Source organism: Schistocerca serialis, chromosome 1 (genome assembly GCF_023864345.2).
Source record: "Schistocerca serialis cubense isolate TAMUIC-IGC-003099 chromosome 1, iqSchSeri2.2, whole genome shotgun sequence".
Lineage (NCBI taxonomy): Eukaryota > Metazoa > Arthropoda > Insecta > Orthoptera > Acrididae > Schistocerca > Schistocerca serialis.
Genome location: NC_064638.1, coordinates 1274130244 through 1274154938, shown reverse-complemented (window position 1 = coordinate 1274154938; position 24695 = coordinate 1274130244). Strand labels below are relative to the sequence as shown.

General features: G+C 39.5%; 1 protein-coding gene across 1 annotated transcript in view; it reads right to left on the bottom strand.

The window, feature by feature from the left end:
- Nucleotides 1-24695, bottom strand: part of LOC126419515 (uncharacterized) — a 258207-nt gene that overhangs the window by 149031 nt on the left and 84481 nt on the right. The window contains exons 6-10 of the mRNA XM_050086708.1: nucleotides 16277-16480; nucleotides 15211-15343; nucleotides 14508-14611; nucleotides 13888-14428; nucleotides 5870-6092 (exon numbers count right to left, since the gene is read on the bottom strand). Of these exons, the coding sequence (XP_049942665.1) occupies nucleotides 5870-6092; nucleotides 13888-14428; nucleotides 14508-14611; nucleotides 15211-15343; nucleotides 16277-16480 (1205 nt within the window). The remainder of the gene's footprint in view (nucleotides 1-5869; nucleotides 6093-13887; nucleotides 14429-14507; nucleotides 14612-15210; nucleotides 15344-16276; nucleotides 16481-24695) is intronic.

Here is a 24695-nt window from a genome sequence, read left to right as displayed (position 1 = left end):
TGAATAAATGCATTTCGTGCATTACAAAAATGCCAGTATGCTCGTATGACAAGTACACTCCACAACAGCCCTTGCATATCTAGCAATTAATAATGCAATTGCTTTACAAACTCTTAACCGAAAAACATAGGGAGCATTTATTAGTAACGGCATACAATGTAACCAACAAAAGTTGGAAAGTTGCACCCATGCTCTCTCCGCCACAACAGATACAACTGTAAGTTCAATCTCAGCATCTCATGTTTGACATTATGGCGATGAAACAACCACCCAGAAAATAATGAAAATTCGCTTAAAAATAGAACAAGGTTGTATCCTTAAACTGTGCACAGGACATGTTTCTCCTAATTACAATCTGACTTCTGTAACCCTTAAAAGTTGACACTCACCAAAAAATGCTAGAAAAAGCATGCTTCCTCTTAAATATGTTGGCCTGATTTTAACTGAAGTGTAATATTCATATACAAAATAAACACAGACATTGTCATGATTCGGTCAAGTTTTAACACATCGATGTTTGTCCTGCAATGTAACCAGAATATGAGCTCAAAGCCAGGGGTCAATCAATTGAAATGTAGTAAGCACCATGAAATAATCTCAGTACAAAACCAAACACAGAATATTTCATTACGAGCAATGAGCAGACATGTTTAACTCTCACAACATGTACAGAAGTCTGGTGTTGGATATTCAGTGATGAAAGTTGTGTGTGGTGGGGAGCGGAAGGGGGGGGGGGGGGGGGGGGGGGTAGCAGTTGCGTAGCAGCCACTAAAGTCTAGTACCATAGCTATCCAATTACAAGATGAAGTTTTTTTTCCCCTAGCTCCATGATTTGAAAAACACAGGGTCATCTTATATTCACAGATTAAACTATTGCTGCTGAGGTCAACTTTTTCACATTGTTCAGTAGCGTGTATAAGGGTATTTTTACATTTAAAGGGTTAGTCTTATACTTTGAGATGAAGCTTTGGCTATTGGGGTCACAGGCAGATTTATTTTCAAGAATTCAGAAGTATAGATTTCAGCAAGCAGTACTTGTGTTCCAACAGGCTCAAGATTTCCCAATATACTGAAGCGCTTGATGCAGTATCGACACTGCTTGAACAACCACATGACATTCACTCGCACAGCGCTAGTGCAAGGGGTGTGCAATAAGTACTACAGCAGTCTATTGCTCTGTTTAAAATTTGACAATTTTGTGAAGAACAGGAGGAAAGAGCATTAAATTCTATCATCTTATAAACTACTATTGTGTTTGAACTTGCAATAAACGTTCTAATACACGTAACGATACCGTATACAAACATTAATGCCAATTTTAAATTAAAGGTAACATTTAAAAATGGAAATGTTCTTGTTCAAACAACATTAGCTGATTCAGAACCAAGATCAATATTTTATTTGCTTCATAGTAATGATTTACCAGGTAAGAATGTCACCAAATTTTAATCAGCTTTAGAGCATATTGGTGACATTCAGTTGAAACAAGAAGGAAAATTAATCCAGAATGAAAAGTCTAACAAAGTAAATACCATTTAAAACTGACTGTAATTGTTATAGTGAAAATAAATTATAGCAGCAAGACCCGTCGTGGATGATGATGATGATGATGATGATGATTGGTTTGTGGGGCACTCAACTGCGCGGTCATCAGTGCCTGTACAAATTCCCAACCTGTACACAGTCCAATTTATCCAATTTCAAGAATGATGATGGAATGATGAGGACAACACAAACACCCAGTCCCCGGGCAGAGAAAATCCCCAACCAGGCTGGGAATCGAACCCGGGACCACGCAATCCAGAGGTAGTAACGCAAGCCACTGTATCACGAGCTGCGGACACCTGTCGTGGAGATACTACCAACAGATGCCACTAGATTGTAGGACCAAAGTTCGAGAATGGGCAGAATTGTAACTGCTATCTTTTAATTGTGTATTAGTCGTTTTTATATATGAGATACACATTAGAAGATTTGCTGTCTGTTTTTCACAGATGCTTAAAGCTCAGCACTGCAGAAGGATTGAAAGGGGAATACTGACACCAGCTTGGCTGAGAGCTTGGTTAATTACAGGGTGGGGAGCAGTGAGCGAGCAGCATATTTTGGGGTGTTGCCAACCTTGGTGATATATACCATATACTTGGCTTATTATGAACATCTACCATGTTTAAACGCTAGTTTGCCTGAATCCATTTGTAATCAGAATTGAAGTGACTTTAAAATTGGACAAATATGTTTCCTGCTGCAATGTTGTCAACATTTGCCATGACGTATGACAGGAATGAAAGGAGGTGTGTAGGCTGTTTTTACACAGCCAATGAGAGATTGGCAGGCAGGTGATATGTTTGAAAGCAAGAGATATTTTAACATTATCACATCAGTACCCAAGTGAAATCTGATATTTATTTGGGAAAAAAAGCTGTGTTCTCAGGTCCAAATATTTGTGACAATGAAGATATAAATGCTCAGGTGGCAGTGGGGAGGAGGGGGGGGGGGGGTGGTGTAGGATGGATTCATGGATTCGGTGTGACAGTTTCATGGATCGATCTAAGGACAGAAGGACAGTGAGAAATGCCATCCAGTTTCCACAACTGTCTTACCCGCATCCACAAGACTTTGAACTGCATCTGCAGACATTGCAATTCTGTAAAGCACTTTAATCATTCTGTACAATGGGTCTCCAATCGTAGGGATATGTCTGTCCTGAATCTCAATCTGCTGAGGTCTGACCTCACACTTTACATTCCACTGACTAAACACAACCAAGCATAATCAAATTTTAATACAATACAGTTTGGCATATTATTGATCCATACCATAAGTTACAGTTACCTGTATTAATTACTGAAAACAACGTGAATTTTTCTGTGGAGCATTTTTGCACCGTTGGAAAGTCAAGTGAAGTCATTACAAGTTATTGCATGTACTGCATACGTTCAAAAGTCTGCAAGGTTTATACTTTATCAAATGTATGTTAATTCACTATAATATCAACTCTTGAGTTAACATGCTACACCTCTTAATATAATAAGCATTGTATTGTGTAATGTAGTTACAGCTATATTTAAGTGAAATGTTGATAAATCCAATGCTTTTAGACCTTAATATCAATGGTGTCGTATGTGATACACAAGCAGGAATCAGAACATAGAGCAAAAGCTACAAACGATGGAGTGTCCTACAATAGCCTTCATGTCACTTTGTTGCACACAACTATCGGTAATACAGTGCTAGGATGTATGTGTAATTGCGCAGAAAAGCGGCAAGGAGGATATGTCATTTCCTTTAACCTTTACAGATATCAACAATGGCTTTATCCTCAACTGAAAACTTAGCACTCCTGCCAAAAATGGTGGTACTTTGTCCCGGATGCATAATAAAAGTGACTTAAGACAATAATAATTGTTATTCTCAATCATCTGTAATCTAAGTAGGGGAAAACCACAATACTGACACTAAACTATATTTGTGAATAATTGCAGTGGTGCAAGCATTTATTCACAATCAACTATTACTGCAAGCATCTATACGCTGCACTTCTGGACTGGGAACACTGTGGCAGAGCTTGTATGTGGATGACACAGAGCCACAAGTGAAAGAAGTCATATCATACCAGCCCCGTAACTTCTGCTCAGCTGTCTGCCCAAATGAATGACCATTACCAAATTGGGACCAATCGCACTGTTGGACCACCAATTGGCACAACATGCACCTGTAGATAATATGCTAAATTTCAATGACTTCTTCACAAACCATTCTTTCTGGATTATTGCCACATTCAGATCTTATACAATGTAATTTCAGCTGTCTTCTCGACTGTTTTTCACGCATCCATCAGTGGCATCCCGGAGTGTTAAATGCCTTTGGCTGCTACGATTACTGCCACATGCGACGACAAAGCCTCGCAAAAACCATTGGCCTGCAGCCAAACTACTACTGTCAACAAAGGTGGCAGGAACCTGATAGTAAGATAAGGAAGGCGAAACCCAAAAGGAAGATACGGGAGTGAAACCCGAAAGGAAGATATGGGAGGCGACCAAGTTTGTGATGTGTTCTGCTGACAGAAACTTCTGACAATGGATACATACAGATTTGGGTCCTAACTCTCACCACATATGAGGGTACATGATTCGCCTGGGTTTTGTGGTGTGGGGAGGTACAGTGTTGCCTGGGCACACTGACTTCCAAATCTACAACACAGTACACTCACTGATCAACATTATTGTGGTACTGTACTCCTAACCCAAGTGCATCATCATTCCAGGACTGCATTCAGTCCTGACTTGATTTTTACGGATGACAGTGCACAACTGCATTGAACTGCACAGGTTGAGCTCTGGGAACGAGAGGATATTCAGCAAATGGATTGCCCACGTCCTGGCCCTGTCCTTGTCCTTGTCCTTGTCCTTGTCCTTGGCCCTCTTCCCCACCAACTTAAATCTCACTGTGCATGTGTGGGAAGTGTTGGGGGAGACTTATTGCAGCACATCATCATGCACCAGCAATCATCCAGCAGTTGTCAGTCGCACTGCTGGAGGTACGAAACATCCTACCACAAGAACTCCTTACCAACAATCTTGTGGCAAACATGTGATCATGTTACAGAGCATGCATTGCAGACCATGTTGATCACATACCCTATTAAGAATCATTATTAATGTCCGGAGAATAACCATAAATTGTGGAGATTTCAGTGTAAGTATTGTCTTTGAACAGACGTGTCATCTCTGCCTCACCGCATCTCTCTTTCAGTTACCTTATGTACAATAATGTAGCAGTTCTTTCTATGTTTGGCCCAAGTATCAACGAGTTCCATTACTTGGAAGTGACATGTCAAGCGAAAGTTAATTTCATTTTAAGTTTTTGCACACCAGTGAAATTCTATTGGAGATACAAAAAATCTTCAGAGCGAGGACACGAACATAACCAAGTTTTTTAGAATGCCAGGCTAGAGGAGAGAGCCACCTGGTGAGTGACACTTCCATGCTCGGCAGCCACCACTCTTCACAAAATGCCTTTTTGGGGAACAGTATGAATACTGCAAAATGTCCTCACCACTGACCAATCACTGTCTGCCAGCATTCCACCTGTTCGCAGTAATTGCATCCTAGAAAATGGACACTGAAATAATAATTAACACTGTGGGCTTATTAATGTTTTGTTTCTTATCATATTGTGCGATGGTGAGCTATTAATTGTTTCTGTTACGCATAATTTAAATCAAACAACAATCATTCCAAAAAATCTATTTGACAAAATGAAACAATCTTAGTGTACTGTATTTACCTTAATGCCACTGATGTATTTTACATTTCTATTGGTCATCAAATGTAAAAACACAATAAGGTCAAATTATTTTATAACTAATACACGTCGTCGTCAGCATTAGCTACGTTCAAATGTGTGGGCTTGATTACACACTGACTGTAGCCTGCAACATGGGTTGCACTGATAAGATCCAAGTGCCCTTCAGCATTTCTTTGATCTAGCTCAGGATTTTCATCATGGTGTAACTGGACACTTGCTCTATTTAGATGTCTGAACCCTTTGTGATTAGTCCTTGACTGAAACTAGCAGTAAATGTTGTCCTAGCTTCCCGAACCAATGTGTAACAAATCACAATTATAATTTTGAACTATTAACAAAGCAGATGCAAAGTTCCCAGAATACATTCCCACTCTGCAGCGCACTGTACACTGATTTGTAACTTCCTGGTAGCTTTAATCTGCCAAGAAGTTTCAGATACAAAGTCAATTCCTATTAAAGAAACTATATGGAAAAATAAACACGAGAATTCACCCAATCACCTGGAGTGTCATTACAGATTGTGATGACAGAACATATTAAACACAATATCATTTTTACTTACTTATTGAAAGCTGATGTATCACTCATGTTCCGCCTATGGCCTTTCGGTGGAGCTAGGGTCGGTGAGCTGGGAGGAGTGGAAGTTGTTATGCACTGGGAAACAGCCTCCAGCTTGTGAGGAACTACCTTAGAAAATGCTAAAGATGCTGGGGCAGCTGACTGCGGACTCTGGGTCGCAGGTGCAATAGATTCACCACTTTCGTCCCGAAATGGGTCTGGAAAGCCTGAAAGCACGAGTCTTATTTAGAAAATGCAAGAATTGCAACACCATATTTTACAAATATCCAACAATAGAAAACTTCTCAATGTTAACTCTTTGTCTGCTGTAAAACGTGGTAGACGCTATACTTTTTTTGTGAAACATACAAAGAAAAAGTGTTTTTGCCACAATTATAAACACAAAACTTCGAACAATGAGTAGAATAGAAAGTACATGTAACAAATAATAGAGTGACCACCCAAACTGCAGTCGGTGTTTATACTAGTGAGCTAACTGAAGAAAACATGCATTACGCCAACTGAAGATGGGCGAAATACAAAAATAAAAATTCGTAAGTTGCTATATTTCTTACAATAATCAATTCAATACATCTTCGTCGGTTATTAGATCATCTGAGCTACTCAGTGCTCTTCTGTTGCACCACATTTCAAAAGCTTATGTTCACTTTACAGCCTGTTCTCAAGGTGCTATGAACTCTTATTCAACTAATCTGCCAAGTCATCTGCAATCTCCAAAAGAATTAAAATGTCATTGGCAAACCTCAAAAGTTTGTATTTCTTCTCTCTGCATTTTAATCGTTTTCTAAGTTTCTACTCTGTTTCCCTTACTGCTTGCTGACTGAACGACTTGAGGATAAGTTAGGTTATCCTATCTCACTTCCTTCTCAACACTTGCCTCCATGCCGTGCCCTTCGATTCTTAGAGCCGTAGTCTTCTTTCTATACAAACTGATGACAATCTCACGCCCTCCGTATTTCATTCCTGATAACTTCACAGTTTCACACCGGGTATTTTAGTCAATTTTGTCAAAAGATTTTTCTTGTAAATCCACCAATTCTATAAATGTAGATGTGTACTTCTTCAATCTCTGTTCCAAAACAAATAGTACGCCTTAGTATTGTCTGATGTGTTTGTGTAGTTCTCCAGAACCATCTACACCTATATGATACTCTGTGAATCACAACGAAGTGCCTGGCAGAGGATCCATTGAACCACCTTCACAATAATTCTCTATTATTCCAATTTTTAACAGCGTGTGGAAAAAAACGAACACCTATATCTTTCCGCAGGAGTTCTGATGTTCCTTATTTTATTATTATGATCATTTCTCCCAATGTAGGTTGGCATCAACACAACATTTTCACATTCGGAGGAGAAAGTTGGTGATTGAAATTTCTTGAGAAGATTCCACCACAACGAAAAACCCCTTTATTTTAATGATGCCCTCCCTAAATCCGGTGTCATGTCAGTGACACGCTCCCCCCATTTCTCGATAATACAAAACGTGCTGCCCTTCTCGGAACTTTCTCAATGCACTCCATTAATCCTATACGGTAAGATTCCCACACCATGCAGCAGTATTCCAAAAGAGGATGGAAAAGCATAGTGTACGCACTCTCTTTAGAGAATCTGTTACAGCTTCCAAGTGTTATGCCAATAAATTGCTGACTTTGGTATGCCTCCTCCACAACATTTTCTATGTATTCTTTCCAATTTAAGCTGTTTGTAATTGTAAGTCCTAGGTATTTAGTTAAATTCATGGCCTTTAGATTTGACTGATTTATTGCATAACTAAAGTTTAATGAATTCCATTTAGCACTCATGTGGATGACCTCACACGTTTCACTGTTTATGGCCAATTGCCCATTTTGACACCATACAGATATTTTCTAAAGCTTTTGAAGTTTGTTTTGATGTTTTGATGCCTTTACTAGATGATAAACAACAGCATCAGCTTCAAATAACCTAAGACAGCTGCTCCAATTTTCTCCTGAATTGTTTATATAGACAAGGATAGCAGAGGGTCTGTAACACTACCTTGGGGAACATCAGAAATCACTTCTATTTTACTCAATGAATTTCCATCAATTACTACAAATTGTGAACCCTCTGGCAGGAAATCATGAATCCAGTCACATAACTGAGACAATACCCCATAAGCATGCAATTTGATTAAACGCTGCTCAAGTGGTACATTGTCAAAAGTCTTCTGGAAATCTAGAAATACGGAATCAATTCGAAATCCCTTGCCAATAGCACTCAATACATCATGTGAACAAAGAGCTAGTTGTGTTCCACAAGAATTGTGTTTTCTAAATCGGCAGTGACCGTGTGCAATAGACCATTCTCTTCCAGTTAATTCATAATGTTCCAACTCCACGTGTATTCCAAAATGATGCTGTACAGCAACGTTAATGATGTGGGACTGTAATTTAGTGGAGTACTCCTACTGCCTTTCTTGTATATTGGTGCGACCTGTGCAACTTTCCAGTCTTTTGGTACAGGTCTTTCGTCAATGAGTGGTTGTATATGATTGTTAAGTATGAAGCTATTGCATCAGCAAACTCTGAAAGGAATAAACAGTACAGAGTCTGGACGGCTTGCTTTTAATTAGTAATTTAAATTGATTCATCACTCCAAGGATATCTACTTATTCATGTTGGCAGCCATTCTTGATTCGAATTCTGGAATATTTATTTCATCATCTTTGGTGAAGGAATTTCTGAAGGCTGTGTTTAATAACTCTGCTTTAGCAACACTGTCATCGATAGCATTTCCATTGGTATCTCACAGAGAAGGCATTGCTTGTGTCTTGCTGCTACTATACTTTACATCCGACCAGAATATCTCTAGATTTGAAGCCAGGTTTCGGAGCAAAGTTTCATTGTGAAAATATTTATAAGCATCTCACATTCAAGTCCATGCTAAATTTCGTGCTTCTGTAAAAGATTGCCAATCTTGGAGACTTTGTGTTCGTTTGAATTTGGCATGTGTTTTTCGTTGGTTCTGCAACAGTGTTCTGAGCCATTTTGTGTACCAAGGGGGATCAGCTCTGTTGTTTGTTAATTTATTTTGTATAAATTGCTGCCGATACTATTTGAATTCAAGTCACACATGGTCTACACTTGCTGGTACATTATTAATTTGGAAGGAATGGAGATTGTCTCTCACGAAAGTGTCAAGTGAATTTTTATCTACTTTTTTGAATAGGTATACTTCTCATTTATCTTTGGAGGTTTTGGGAGTTACAATATTCATTTTGTTACGACAACCCTGTGTTCACTAATCCCTGTGTCCATTTTGATGCTTGTTATTAGCTCAGGATTATTTGTTCCTAAGAAGCCAAGCATGTTTTCACAACAGTTTACTATTTGAATGGGCTCATGAACTAAATGCTCAAAATAGTTTTCGAAGAATGCATTTAGCACAATTTCCGACGATTTTTGTGTGTACCCCCGGATTTAAACATGTATATTCACCAACACATCGAACGTAAATTGAAGTCACCACCAAGTATAATTGTATGACTTGGGCATGTGTTTGAAATTAGACTCAAGTTTTCTTTGAACCTTTCAGCAATTGTACTGTCGGAGTTGGGAGGTTGGTAAAAGGATCCAATTATTATTTTATTCCTGTTGTCAAGAATGACCTCTACCCATACTAACTCGTAGGGACTACCTACTTCAACTTTGCTATAAGATAAACTACTACTAACAGCAACAAAAATGCCACTGCCAACTGTGTTTAGCCTATCCTTTCTGAACACCCATTAGGTCCTTCACAAAAATATCAGCTGATCTCTGGCTTTAGCTAGCTTTCAGTATCTGTAACTATTTGAGTATCAGTGCTTTCTATAAGCACTTGGAGCTCTGGTGCCTCCCTGACACAGCTACACCAATTTACAACTGTTAAACCAATAGTTCCCAGATTATGTTCTCCCTGTGTTTGACCAGCACCCTTTGAGACTGAAGACCTTTTTGTGTTTCTCCGAGACCTTCTAATCTAAAAAACCGCCCAGGCTATGCCACACAGCTGGATGCCTGATCTATTTAGCAGAACCCAAAACCCAACCACCCTATAGCGTACGTCAAGGAATCTGCAACCTACATCATTGCACAGCCATGTGAGTCTCATTTTTCCCTGGGTCAGCTTCAGTCAGTCCGTAGATCATTTGTGTTAGTGTTTTACTACCATCATGTATAAAACTGACGGTTTAGTATACTCACAGCTCTCGGCACCAACCTTATTTGTAAAAACATTCCTCTGAACGGGCAAATTTATTCTGCATATCAGGTGGAACAGATCTGTTATGGTTTGTTCTCCCAAAGATTTAATAATTCTGAAGAATTTTATCTACTCCACGTAACTTCAGTAACTAACTCCAACTTCGATGTTCGGTGCTGTGTCAAATTATTCTCACAGTATCGCATCTGCCAACATACTTTCATCCAGTACCTCTTCCCTTTTGCAAGTTCTTTTTTTCCTTTGTTTAGCCCTTCTATATATTCCTTCCACCATTCAGCCTTCTCTTCAATACACACACACTTTACATCTGATCTCTTGATATTCATACAGCTGCTTTTGTTTCCTCCAAAGAATTTTCAAATTTTACTACAAGTGGCATTTGTATTTCCTCAAGTCATGTATTCTTCTAACGGCTTGCAATTTTCTTCTAGCTATTCTAATCTGGACTCTCCAGTCCGTGGAATCTATGCTGCAACAACATATGTTTCTGCTGGAAGAATTTTACAGAAATTGTCGCAGTGATGCCCACTGATTTCTTTCTGCTACCATCCAATTTCTGGTTTTCAACAGGCGTAGAATTTGAACTTAGGAAACTCTCAATTAAAGTTTTATTTGATTATTTCAGCCACCTATGGGCTACTACAGTAAAACTTGTTCAAATCGACATGTGTACAATTCGCACATCTGCACAAAACTTACAAGTATTTCAGTCCCGAAGCATTTAGTACACTTTTATATGCTGATTTTTCATATAAAAAAAGAAGCTGATTTTTCATATAAAACAGAACGTACCTAACGCGGAAACAGAAAGCAAACCTTAGAACATACTTAATAATTCATTGTATAATGCAGAAAAGAGCCTATACAGTACTACTGTATTACAGTTCATTAGTTACTCACGACTCTACAAGGAAGTTACTTTAAACACCTCTGTTAATGAGCGCAAAACCAAGAAAAGAGGTCCAGCACAGCACGGCACTGTGGTGTGGACCTAAAACCACGCCGCTCTGTGCAACAACAAGTACAGTGTCGGTACATCAAGGAAACTGTTCGTTCATCAGCGCTCTGTTTGTCAGCTTTCTCATTTTCCTCATTACTGACACACGCCGGCGCATACAGGAACATTGTTACGCATATACCAACACACTGCTGTAATGCGCACAGCGAAAGAGGTGGGTATTGTTCCATTAAATAACGGTTTTACCCGGCAAGGTCATTATTTTCTGCCAGTTTTGGTTGACTGGTAGCACATTAAAGAGATACAGTAACATGATGTTGAACAAACAGTATGTGTCGTTAACAGTTAACAAAAAGATTAGTGTAATTGAGGGAAGTTATGTTGCGTTTCAAATGCAGTAAAACACAAATTTATGAGACTTTAAGGAACAAGGATAAGATTTGGGACTAATGGGTGAAAGGGAACAGGCAGATGAAAAGAAAGACGAAGAAGACCGGAAATGAAGAAATTAACAAAATAGTGTGGGAATGGTTCGTAAGTGCGCGGGCAAAAAAACTTACCTTTGTCTGGACCCATGTTGCAGAGTGAGGCTCTGAAAGTTGTTAAAGAGCTTGGAATACACAGAATGGCCAGACAGTTTCAAAGCTAGGCACATCATCATCTGAAATGAAGTGTGTGGAGAAGCTAAGGATGTGCAGGAAAGTGTAGCAACAGAATGGAAGACAATACTGTCCAACTCAATTGTGAAATTTTATCCAAAAGACGTGTTCAATGCCAATGAAACAGGACTGTTTTACCGTGCGCTGCCTTCGAAATTACCAGCAATTCGAGGTGGAAAGTAAGCCGGCGGAAAAATGTCCAAGGAAAGACTCACTGTTCCAGTCACATGGCGAAGCAATAAAAGGGTGTGAATGGTGGGTGGTCTTATGGAAGAATGGCTGGGCTAGTTCAATGCCAAAATGAAAAAAGGAAATTGCCAAGTTCTCCTTTTCCTAGACAATGCAATCTGTCACACAAAAGTAACGTTATAAAACGTGAAATTGGCTTAGTGCTTCAACAAACCAGGGTTTGGAGGTCAAGAAGAATATGGTTCTGTGGCCCTTGAAATTCAAGAAAATGCAGCAGCAATTGCTGAATTAATGAAAATGTGAAACATTTCATGTAGTGCAGGTGATTACATTCGAAGTGATGACTTTCTGTCAACTCACTCCACTTTCACTTCACCAACAGAGTTAATAGAAATCCACAACACGGATGATGATGATGATGATGATGATGGAGAAACAAAGGAAGAAGAAGAGGAGCAAAATGATGTCCCTAAAAAAATTAATATGCCTGAAGAAGCCATTGCATATATAAACGATGTTATGCAATTTGCAGCACACTCAAATTCTACCAACGTGTTGGAACCGTTGATTGGTGCAAAAAATTGTCTAGAAAGAACAATTTTGGACAGGAAATTAAAACAAGTTTCCCTCCTTGATATGTGGTGAAAAAAGTGAAATGTAAAACAAACAAAAATGGGAATAGTATGTACGTACATACAGTAATAAACGAATTTAAAGTTCAAGTAAAAATATAGAAATGCCACGTTATTTATCAATTAATGTAATAGTACAGTGTTCCATTGTCCAATATACAGTAAATAAATGTCTACTGTGCTGGAGTGAAGGTATGTAATACAGTACACACATAATTAAAAATGTTTACTGTACTTTTGTGCGTGATACCCGACAAATTTTACATACCCTTTTAACTTGTGTGTAATTCAGAAACTAGTCCAATTTGGAAAATTATTTTAGTCCCAGGCGATTCCGTTTTGAGCGAGTTTTACTGTATTACAAAATTGGCTTCACTTCTTGAGTTGTTTACCGGTTTCTCCAAATTCCTTCATTTTCTCATTTACTCTACTTCTACGAACACTCTCGGTGTTCTTGTTGTTTTCTTTTTACATGGATCCATCACTGTTGCTGTTTTTGCTTTGAACACCTCTCTGTTTCCTGTATCTCTGCTACTGGTCCCACATCCCCCAGGTTCTGCTTTTGTAAACTAATTGATACCATGGTCTGTGAACATATATTACTCAAGTCGTTCTACATCCTAGCGTCATACGCATAACACGATCTATGGAATTTGTAGATAAATAAAATAAAATAAATCCTGACTTACACGTGTCCTCGGCTCATGAGTATCCTATTTGCACACGATCCTGGTTTCATTCTTTTCACATATCGATGCAGGTAAGTTTTTTTATTGGGCTTTAAGATAATTTCTAACTTTTCTTATTTCCATAAAAAGGAAAATTCACTTCAGAAAGCAATAAAATTATAAAATGAATGGCTGGTGAAATTCTTAATACTACTGATACAGAGACAATAAGTACAAGAAATTATCCTAGCTTCTGTTAGTTCCTTCTTCAAAGAGGAAAGAGGGAAAGGTTGGGAAGCTTACAAAGGAACAGCAGGTCACTCAGAAAGCTGGATAAGAGGGACTCTCCTGCTGTGAAGACAAAAGAAGACAAAGCCAAATTAATTGCTCGATTTCGAATGAAATGTAAACTCAACAAAATCAAATGCCAATACATAAAAATAAACCACGACTGACTGACTGACTTACCTTGAGACCTTTTCAACAATACAGTCTGGCTTAAACAAATTCCATTTCACAAGAAATAACTTTAACCAAAGCCTAAGAAATTCAAATAGAGTGACATGTTACCTAATGTTGTGGTATATTTTAATTGAAAAACTGAACCAAAAATGAGTCAGATTAGCAGACAACAAGAAACAGTGGTTTTAGATGACTAACCAATTTACCTGATGGTGGGAACAAGGCTTCCAAGGACTCCTTGCCATTCACATTCTGTGACAGAGCTGGAGACACCTGTGTCACAGTTGTGGAACTATTTGCAGAGGAACTAGTCAGACTGGAATGGTTGGGCTGGTTAACAGGTAACCTGGGATCAAAAGGAGACTGAGGAGGGAACAGAGGCTGTTGGGGAGGGCACGCCAGAGGCGGCCGGAAGGCCTGGGGGTGAGGGACACCTGGTGGGGGAACCGTGACCGGCGCCTGCATCCCCTCAGCCACTCCATCGGCTGACACAGGGGACTGGGAGACGGCAGGAGGAACGGGTGGGCGACGCTGCGGCTGCACAGGAGATGAGCCGACGGGGACGGGCAGCACACCCCCGACAGGGGGCGGCAGGGGCTGCCCACCTTTGGGCCGCTGCCGTGGGGCCACACTCGTCCCCTCCACCACGGGGGCCGCCACCTGCTTCGTCACTTTGACCGAAGTACGCTTTGCCTCACTCTCCAACTGGGGAGACGGCAGCTGGTCCATAACCGGAACCGCCGATTTCTGAATCGAGTGAAAAAATAGCGTCAAGATCTCCCTCCGTCAACTCTGTAACTACTGCACCTAATTGCAAAACACTCACATGTAAATTCAGTACTGGGCAGTCCTTGCCTTGGAGGGCAAATGCTACGTACGATACCTGAAAGATGTCTGGCCGTTGCTCCTGGTCGGGTTCAAGCATAAACCCTGAAAAGGTACGATTAACAGTAATCGACATTAAATGCACACTGAGCCAAAATGATATATATTTTATTAAGTTAAAACAGTTGCACATGCTGCACAATTGCAAATACTAAAAACCTCTGTGCACTGAGGAAAACAAGTATTATAGTGAGAAGTATGAAGTTACTGAATTTAAAAATGATGTGCGGTTGGAGTTGAGAGAATGCAGGAGTCTATGTAAGGATGCAGTTTGCAAATAAAATGAATTCTGAGTGGGTAAATATGTGTTTAACTAATGAATCAATAGAAGTGAGAAATAAAGAAGTTCCCTGAAAAATAATGACCTTTGGCAAGTGAGGTCTTCTCTCAAACCATTAGGGGTGGCACTACTGCGGCTAACTGTGAATGCTAGTATGGAGAGGAAGTGGGAGGGAGAGACCACGTGGTTAGAAAAGGAGGCACACATCAAATGTGCTGCAGGGCTCTGTATGCAACACCAGACACAATTACTATTTACTGCTAAATTTAAAACTGTTTACAAATATTCTTAGGATAACTGGTAATAAAATGCATTGGTACTATTGACTAAAAAACACAGAATTATTAACACCATATCTACTTACTGATTAAACAGTGCATTCCCTTGGAATACCTAGAGTTGTCTGGAATTGTGAAGTTCCCACTTTGAATGGCCAGTGTACTCTCCCCAAATGGGAGTGAGAAAAAACATAATTTATACAAAAGACATCCCAATGCCTGGAACAGAGACCATAGCAATTTTAAAAGCAGTTTCTAAACTGATACATTAAACAGAATGACAAATGCAAAAGACAGTGCTTGCCAAGACTAAGTAATTAATTTCTACAACATTGTTTGGAAGGGGGAGTGACTTATTTAAAACTAATAGCTGAATAGCACTGGACAGGGTTTTTCTAACAGTGATATGAGCCATGTGAGAAAGTGTTAGCAGTAAGCATGGCCTACAGACAGACCATGGTATTTCTTATATTAGGTGGGCAGTCAAATACCACTTTGGGAGGGGTGGGATATTTGTAGCTAGTTGAAGGCAACGTTGCAGGAGGACATACTGAACAATAATGAGGGTGTGCCTTTGCAGCTGGAGGTGTGGTAGTTGGGGAACTTGGGGCATGTGTGGAGATGGCGTGTGAAATCATTTGTGGACTCTATTCCGCAAGGTAGTTCTAGTCTATGTACATCTTAGTAAGAGTTTCAGCACAAGGGGCCAGTGAATGCTGCAAGTAGAAGGAATGGCGGCTAACAAAATGCAGGAACTGTTTATGGTCGGGAGGTTTTATACGGACAGGTTTTTCATTGGAACCACTGGAGCGGTGGAGGTCAACATCAAGAAAAGTGTTAAGTTTCTAGGTAGCCACAGTTTGGCAGGTAAACATCTGGTTGATTGTCACTTCCACATAGAACACCATATATAATTATTGCAACACTATTGCTTTCACTTGAGGTCATACCTTTTGGAGGATAGGAAATGCCTGTGACTGATCTTTAGTAGGTGGTGTATCGGTGGAACATTAAAGAAAAGCGTGCAAGTTTTGAAATTATAAAGAACAATTTTTTTTTTTGAAAAGGATTGCAGTTTTTTAACAGAGGCAACTCCAATTAAAATGAATACTATAACATGTTACTCCTATTTCAAAAAGCACAAGAGCTTACCCAAATATCAGCCTTTGTAGTGATTGGCTTTCCAGAATACAAATCAACCATTTCAGGTGCTCTGTAAGATAATGTCGTGTACTTCTTAATTTCTTCCTCCACTGCAGCAACTCCTGATAATTGAGGATTAAGCACCTTGCCAGTTGCAGAGCCAAAATCACAGAGAACATAATTTCCACTATCACTTAAAAGAATATTTTCCACCTGCAAAGACAAGAAACTCATGGTGAATCAAAGAAAATCATTTGACTAATTAATATTTGCCGATATCTCCAACTACCTTTACATTCATTATACATTTTCGAGTCTACATGCCACTTTTTTTCAATTTTAGTGCCTGCCACAACCATAATGTAATTAAAATAAATGTGGTTTTAAGTTATTGAGTGAATGACACCAGGGAAAAAGAGTGAGATGTATAATTTTTCACAGAAGTGAGCAAGATTATGTAGCATAAATTGAAACAACTGATACAGATATGTACCTCACATTACACATGTAGACTTCAGAATGACATTAACATCGACTGACCGCCCTAAAGTGACGGAAGGTCAAGCCGGATAACAGAACAGCAAGATGAACTCTGGCCTACCAATGCTCTCTTCTGACCCCAGCCGTACCATTTAAAACACCCTTTTTAATAGTATTTTATTAACATTTCCTGATTGTTTATGTAATACATACTGTTTATAAGTGTTTGGCACTTCAAAAATTATTACAGAAAACATCAAACTATGTGCATGGTATGGTATGAATGTATGATTACTGAACTGTGGTGGCTTGTATAAATTCCATTTTCAATAGAAGTCACACTCTTCAATTTATGGCAGTTTGAATTGGGCAGATGGTGTGCAGCAGCAGCATGGTTGAGGCGAGTACGGATGGCTAGTGAGAAAGTGGATGCAAAATGAGTTGAGATACAGAATGCTTCTTTCTAAGGCTGGGAAGTTTGATTTGGCATTTGTATGGCCATGGTGTGATGTGTCCAGGTTCGTGGTGGTCCTGCCATAGCACCTTCTTCAGTGTTGTCGTATTGTGGAAGATGGTTTGGGTCTGACTTCACCTTGGTCAATGATTTACTTCTTGGCTAGCCGGGAAATCAAGTGTTTCGGGTTTGGATCTGACTTCACCTTGGTCAATGATTTACTTCTTGGCTAGCCGGGAAATCAAGTGTTTCGTATTGGGAAGTTAGTAGATTATATGTGGGTAGCTCTGACTCCATAGTCTGCAAGTGCTTCCAATTTTACTTTTAACACTGTTCATTATGTGATCGAGAAAGTGTCTTTTAAGCTGTTATATGAGGTTTGAGCCTCAATATACTGCATGTTACCCTCTTATTTTTAAAAAAGGAAAAGGGAAAAAGCAGTAGATTTCCTTGCGAGGGGTGTTTAAGCTGCCTGTTGAGCTGGCGTAGATTTCATCTCGATCAGAAAGGAGCTCATTCTATGATATTGAGAATAAACACAGTGCTACTATTTTCCTTTTTTTCTAATGTTAAAACTTGTGTGTGTTTTAGTTGTTTTCCTTAGAGTGCCGCTAATTTAGTGTGCTGGGGCACAGTCTGATTGTGGTGTCAAGACCATTTGTGTGTGTGTGTGTGTGTGTGTGTGTGTGTGTGTGTGTGTGTGAGGGAAAGCAGGCTGAAAAAAGCAAGCAATTTTGATATTACAAGTAGTATCCCTTTATGTGCCTTTGGCTTTTTAAATGTCACTTACTCCAATTTTGCGGTTCAAGTTCCTCAAAGGCTAGCTCACAGCACTAACATTATCAGAGGTGTTTGTTTTGAGTAAGTACCTTTGAATTAGCAAGCCCTCACACAGGCTGCATAATTATTACATGAAATTGTTCTCATTGGTTTATTGTGTAACTACGGCAACAAATTTTGCAAGTGTACTACTGTTACGTATATTATCTGCTCTCTCTCTCTCTATTCATGTCAGAGGTACACTAAAATGAACACACATACAATACATATGCTTATCTGCTGATAAGCTTCATTAACTTCTGATTCAAGGTGCAGCTTGTACTTAGATCAACCTTAATTTATACATTTTCTCTTAATTCAGCCATAAAGGATGTTAATGAACTATTGCACAATAATGACTAAAGTTGGGGAGTAAATTTTAAAGCTGCTACATTTCCATTACTTGTAGCTGGCTTTGCTTGCCTTTCTTGAAACATGCCCATTCTACACTATTTCATATCGAGTCTGGTACTGAATAATTGTTAACTAATAGTCTTTTGTCTGCATTACAAGTGTGCCTGGGCATGCATTTGTTATTTAGAAGCTTGATAAAGGTTACACTGTTGCTTCGTTTTGACCTCTCTCAGCACTGGATTTTGTTATGCAATCGTGGCAAGTGTTCAGTGCTAACAGATATTTTAAATGTTTGGGCACAGGCAGCAAATGTATTAGGACGGTCAGCCAACATTTCAGGCAGCTTGCACTGTGTGTGTTCTGCAAATTACTACTTTTTGTCTGACCTGTAGTCAAAACCAATGGAGGAGTTAAATGTTTTTCTAATTTTATGACTGTTTCTGTGGTTCTTTCATTTGTTGAAATTCTGAAGGCTGCTTTTTTCCATGGCTTAGCATTTTGATTGTTTAATGCTGTTAGTTTATTCAATTGTTTAATGCTGTTCATTTATTTTGCTGCAGTTTTACCTGGGGGTGCAGTTATCATTTTATGTAATTTCGAGTTGTTATAAATTTGAGGCCATCTATTTTCCTCATGAGCAGTTAAAAGGTTGCTCGTGCAATTTCAAGCTGCTAAACTGGAGTCCACTCACTCTTTTCTTGGATGATAAAATAAGAACAAAATCTGAAACTTTGTGAAAGTCCAAAAAGGATATTGTCAAGCTCAAATCCTGCCCTGAAATGAGATCCATCCTTCATGAAATCCTCCCCATCCACCAAGAGTGTCTTTCCGCCATCCACCTAACATTCATAACCTCTTAGTGTATACCTGTCCTTTTTTCCCCCTAAGATAAGTCTTTCCGCTCCCGGGATTGGGATGACTCCTTACCTCTCCCTTAAAACCCACATCCTTTCGTCTTTCCCTCTCCTTCGCTCTTTCCTGATGAAGCATCCGTTTGTTGCGAAAGCTTGAATTTTGTGTGTATGTTTGTGTGTCTATGAACCTGCCAGTGCTTTCGTTTGGTAAGCCACATCATCTTTGTTTTTAGATATATTTTTCGCACATGGAATGTTTCCCTCTATTATGTACACCCACTATCACTACAGAGCCTTTCAGAGTGTGTGTGTGTGTGTGTGTGTGTGTGTGTGTGTGTGTGTGTGTGTGTGTGTGTGTGTGTGTGCGCGCGCGCTGTACGAGTGCAAGAGTGAAGGCAGAATTTGTAAAAAGGAAAAAGACATTATAAATGATAACCAACTGTCAGCAACACGCACCCTTCCTTGGCACAGCAAGTTGGAATGCTAATTAAAAATAAAAAAATATTCATTTCTCTCTTCTTTCCTTCCGTTCTTAGTAATAAAGGCAAAAAATGATATAAATAGGTTTGAGTGTAAACATTTACTAAGTTTTAATATCAGGAGTATCATCCCATCCATTATTTTAACTGGTAAATTATGCATTCTAACAGTAAAAGCTTTAAAAAACTTTTTTTTTAAATAAATGTCTAAATTTTGGGCATTTAAAACCACTTTGGGCAAATGCCCATTTATAACAGTCCTGCACACTGAGCATTTGCCCAGCCCACATCATTAGCTTCTAACAAGTTGAATAAAATCTATATGATGTAGGATGCAGCCACTGAGTATGAAGATCATTAATGCTGTCTGCTTATGGTGATTATGTTTCCAAATTTCATTACACTTCAAAAACTTTTACTTCAAAAATGGTTCAAATGGCTCTGAGCACTATGGGACTCAACTGCTGAGGTCATTAGTCCCCTAGAACTTAGAACTAGTTAAACCTAACTAACCTAAGGACCTCACAAACATCCATGCCCGAAGCAGGATTCGAACCTGCGACCGTAGCTGTCTTGCGGTTCCAGACTGCAGCGCCTTTAACCGCACGGCCACTTCGGCCGGCAAACTTTTACTTCCAATGGTATTGACAGACTAATCATGCTCATGAGTTCTCCATTAGATAAGAACATAGGTACACACTATTTTATTGTATGCACACTTAACCAAAATGAAGAAGAGAAAGGGGGGGGGGGGGGGGGGGAATGGGGGCAAGAGGAGGGAACACCTATCCTTCCTTATACCATGCACTCACCAACAAACTCAAACAATAGCCCCCAGCTACACTTCTATGGGAAAGGCAGTGAAAAACGTCCTTACTAAAATGAGGATTACAGAATATAAATAAGGAACAAAAATGAGCTGTCAAAAAAACTTTGTTGACAAAAACCTGTGGGGCATCATGGGGTTCTACAGAGTAACACTTACAACTTTATGCTCTTAAACCAACCAAAGATATTAGTGGTGTCTGAAAATTAGTTTAGGCAACCTTCAAGTGTGAGTTATCCCATTGTGCACACTTCGGTTTAACACATGTGCAGGTGGGGTACGAAAGCTGCCAAATCCAAACATCGACAAGGCGCAATGGTGATCGCCCGTCTTCACCTTCTGGGGAGGCTCATTTACGCTTTGGCATCACAGGTTGGCACTGTTTCGGAAAATGGTGCACTGGCAACAATGTAAACAACTGAACATTTGAAGATCATAATTGAGAACTGTCATTCTGAGTTGTCCATCGAATGTCAAAGCATCAGGTACGCATGTTACAATATACAGCAACCTACAACTTGTGAGCAATCTGCATCACTCGTCATTATAAAAGTAAATTTACATTTGAAACTTTGCTGTTATATTACAGAATAGTTACTGCAAAGCTGTTCATGTCATTTAGTAGTTCGGACAGATTGAAGCTCTCTTCCTGCACACATTCCCAATTAAGACGGTAAAGCAATTAGACGATGTGGTCTCTTGGCAGTGCCTAGCAGGGCCATGAAAGTCATCCATCTTAAGAATGGCAACTAGAAATTGATTCAAGAGGTGATGCTGGTATTCACACATCAGGGCGACAGATCATACATGGAGTGTATCGCATCGTAACCAACCAAGCACAAGGTTACACCCAAAGCCAGACAAAATTCGCTGCTGGGTATAATCTTGCTAGTAAAGACATACATCGCACACTGGATGAAGAGCTGTCCAATAAGCCTGTTGAAAAGAAAATGAAATAATAGAAGTTCACAGAGCCAGCTGAGAGGTTTCAGACTCATCTGCATAAAAAAGATAAGACAGTTCCCAATTTCTTCCTAACAGATATGAAAAGAAATTGTTTACAATGATGAATGCTTAACTTGAACTAGATCTCATTAAAATGTGAAAACATGGAAAGCCAGGGCATCTGATGTCATCACCACGCTGTAGACCAGGGCTTCCCAACGTGTGGTCCGCGGACCCCTTAGGGGTCCGCAGCCACCTTTCACCAAATCATGTAAAATAATGAGTAAAATTATTGAATAAAAATGTGAAAATCAAATTCATAATTATTTTTTTTTTCGTGTGTAAAACAAGTGTACTTTTACTTCAGGTCGTATTCCCAAGCAGCCTTTGTGGTTCCTAAGTGAGAACGCGTACACAGTTTAGTGCCGGTAAATGCGGCTTCTCTGATCGACTGTTTCGCAACAATATGGGAGTCATTTGTCCGCCGGCTCACGGCACTAGATGCGCTGAAACCTTTTACGCATGCGCGGAGCGAGCTTCTTCGACCAATCACAGCGCTCGCTGGCACGTATGCGGCCCCAGGCATCGTTAAATGTTAAACTTGCTTCGTCAGTGCACTACCTATTTCATAAGTCGATTTTTGACTAGTTTATTACTTCTAACATGGATCCGTGGCTAAAGTCAGGATCATTGAAGAAGGTTGCGGTTTCTCCATCGCCTTCACAACAAGGGAAGTTTCCAGTTGAAATGAATGAGGAGGGAGGACGACCAAAGGAAGAACAATCACAAGAAGCTCCAAAGACTATTGATACTTCGGTGGGAGGGGGGGGGAGGGGAGGGGGGGGGGTTCATTGGGAACATGGCACTTGTATTAAGAAGCTTTCAGTTCCCACAGGTTTCGCCCTGAAATTTAAAGTTACTGTGCTCTTGATTGACTAGGGGCCCGCCAAGGATTTTCGACTGTAGAAGAGGTCCGCCAGCTGAAAATGTTGTGAAGCCCTGCTGTAGACTACACATATTTCTTAACAACAAACTTACCCCGGTTTACACATTCAGTACCTATTTTGAGATTAAATACAGTTCTGAGCTTGCATATGTAATCAAGGACATACATATTTCAAATAACGTGATGCTGCCACCATCCTTGCACATAAAAAACCACTACAATGATTTCCCAATAAAGAAACTACTGAAATTATGATAATTTGCTAACCCATAATAAGATTGGTACTGCATAATGTGCAGAACTACCAGAATTTTTAGATTTTGTTTGAGCCTACATTTTTTTTACCTACTATGACAAAATATATTATTAAAAATTTGGTCTTAGGTTGGGTAGTAATCTGACTCATACTTTAAGCAGATATTCTCGTGAATGATTTAGAATGTAAATTTTTTTGTCGAGTTTCCACAGCTACAAGAAAAACTAACTACTATAAATGTTATACAGACATGCCAACTTTCAAAAGTGAAAAAAATCATGAGAATTTTAAACAACACATCCCTGACAAAGTTGCAATAATTCAGTACCTGTACCTGGCACACCCATATTGTATCGCAATTTCAGAATCGGGAAACATTTTGCGGAGCAAAGGCCCAGTATGGTTGGCACAGTTTATAGTCACGTTATGCTCTACAATAAATGAGGTAAATAAAGCCTCGGCATGTTTTAGCTTTGGTTCAAAAAAAGTAATTTGTTGGGGCTCAGTTTATATTTGAAAGGTAATTTTAGTTTTTAGTCTGTTGCAGTGATCTGATTGTACATTTCTTACTAACCATGCCTGTGGTACTGTTGGGTGATACTGTTATGATTATAGGGTCCTTCCAGGTTGTGACTCACCTTTCTAAAGATTCTTGGTAAAAATTTTGCATTTTTTGGTAAAGTCTTCCAATTAAGATTAAAATAGTTTAATCATAAGTGATGCGCAAATTAATCCTTTAAAATAGTGTCTATTAAACTTTGTTGTTTAATTGTGAACACTGCTTGAAATATTACTTCCCTTTACTTGTGGTGGCCTGGTCCTCCCCGTCAACGGCTAAATACAACACCAATGCCAAAGTGGCAAATCATATTTCACTGACATACAACTACTTTTCTGAGGAGAAGTTATACAAGCAAATCTGTGGCACAGCCACGGGTAACTCTCCTATGACAACCTTTCTATTGGCGATCTAGAGGAAACCCTCCTAGCCTCCCAAAACCCCAAACCTCTTGCCTGCTTTAAGTTCCCTGACAATATCTTCATGATATAGACTCAGGCCAAGACACCCTATCCTCATTCATCCACAACCGCAGCTCCTCTCCCATCCATTTCTCCTTATCCTCCTCAATCCCACGTGCCGCTTTCACGGATGCTGACATCCCCATTTCCGATGGCTCCGTCCACACCTCAATCCATATTAAACACACTAACCACCAACAGCACCAGTATTTCGACAGCTCTCATCCCTTCCATACCGAAAAACACTACCCACAGCCTGGATACCCTCAGACAGAGTACCGTATTTACTCGAATCTAAGCCGCACTTTTTTTCTGGTTTTTCTAATCCAAAAAACCGCCTGCGGCTTAGAATCGAGTGCGAAGTACGCGGAAGTTCTGAAAAATGTTGGTAGGTGCCGCCACAACTAACTTCTGCCGTCGAATATATGTAGCGCTACATAGGCATGCTTTACAGGCACAAAGATGAATACTGGCACCAAAACCTCTGCATCAGTAAATAAATTTAAAAAAAAGTGGAAGACGAGCTTTTTTCTCCACCCCGGGTTTCAACCACTGCATTTTCCTACATTATCCAACGAAGCAGATACAAATTTTGTATTGTTCATCTTTGAATGTTCAGCATTTCAACGTACTACGAAAATCCGACTGGCAAGACTGTTTGGGATGTTTGTCAATATGGGAAACTCTACGTTCTGAATTTTTTCCTACCTGTGAGAAGAGATGGTTGCTAATAGGAACTTTTATGAATTGTGAATCACATGCAGTATTCTCTTCACCATAAGACTAATACGAATATAATCATTTTGTCATGTATTCTTTCATGTTTGCAGCTATCTCATTTAAATCCTGTCTGCCTAATAAACTACGAAACTAGAGCGAGACAACAGCAAACACGGAAGAATACACATATCATGTCATGTTTATATTCATATTATTCTTATGCCTAACAGTGATACAGTCAGAAATGAAGCACGGCAATTGATTAGATTTTAAAA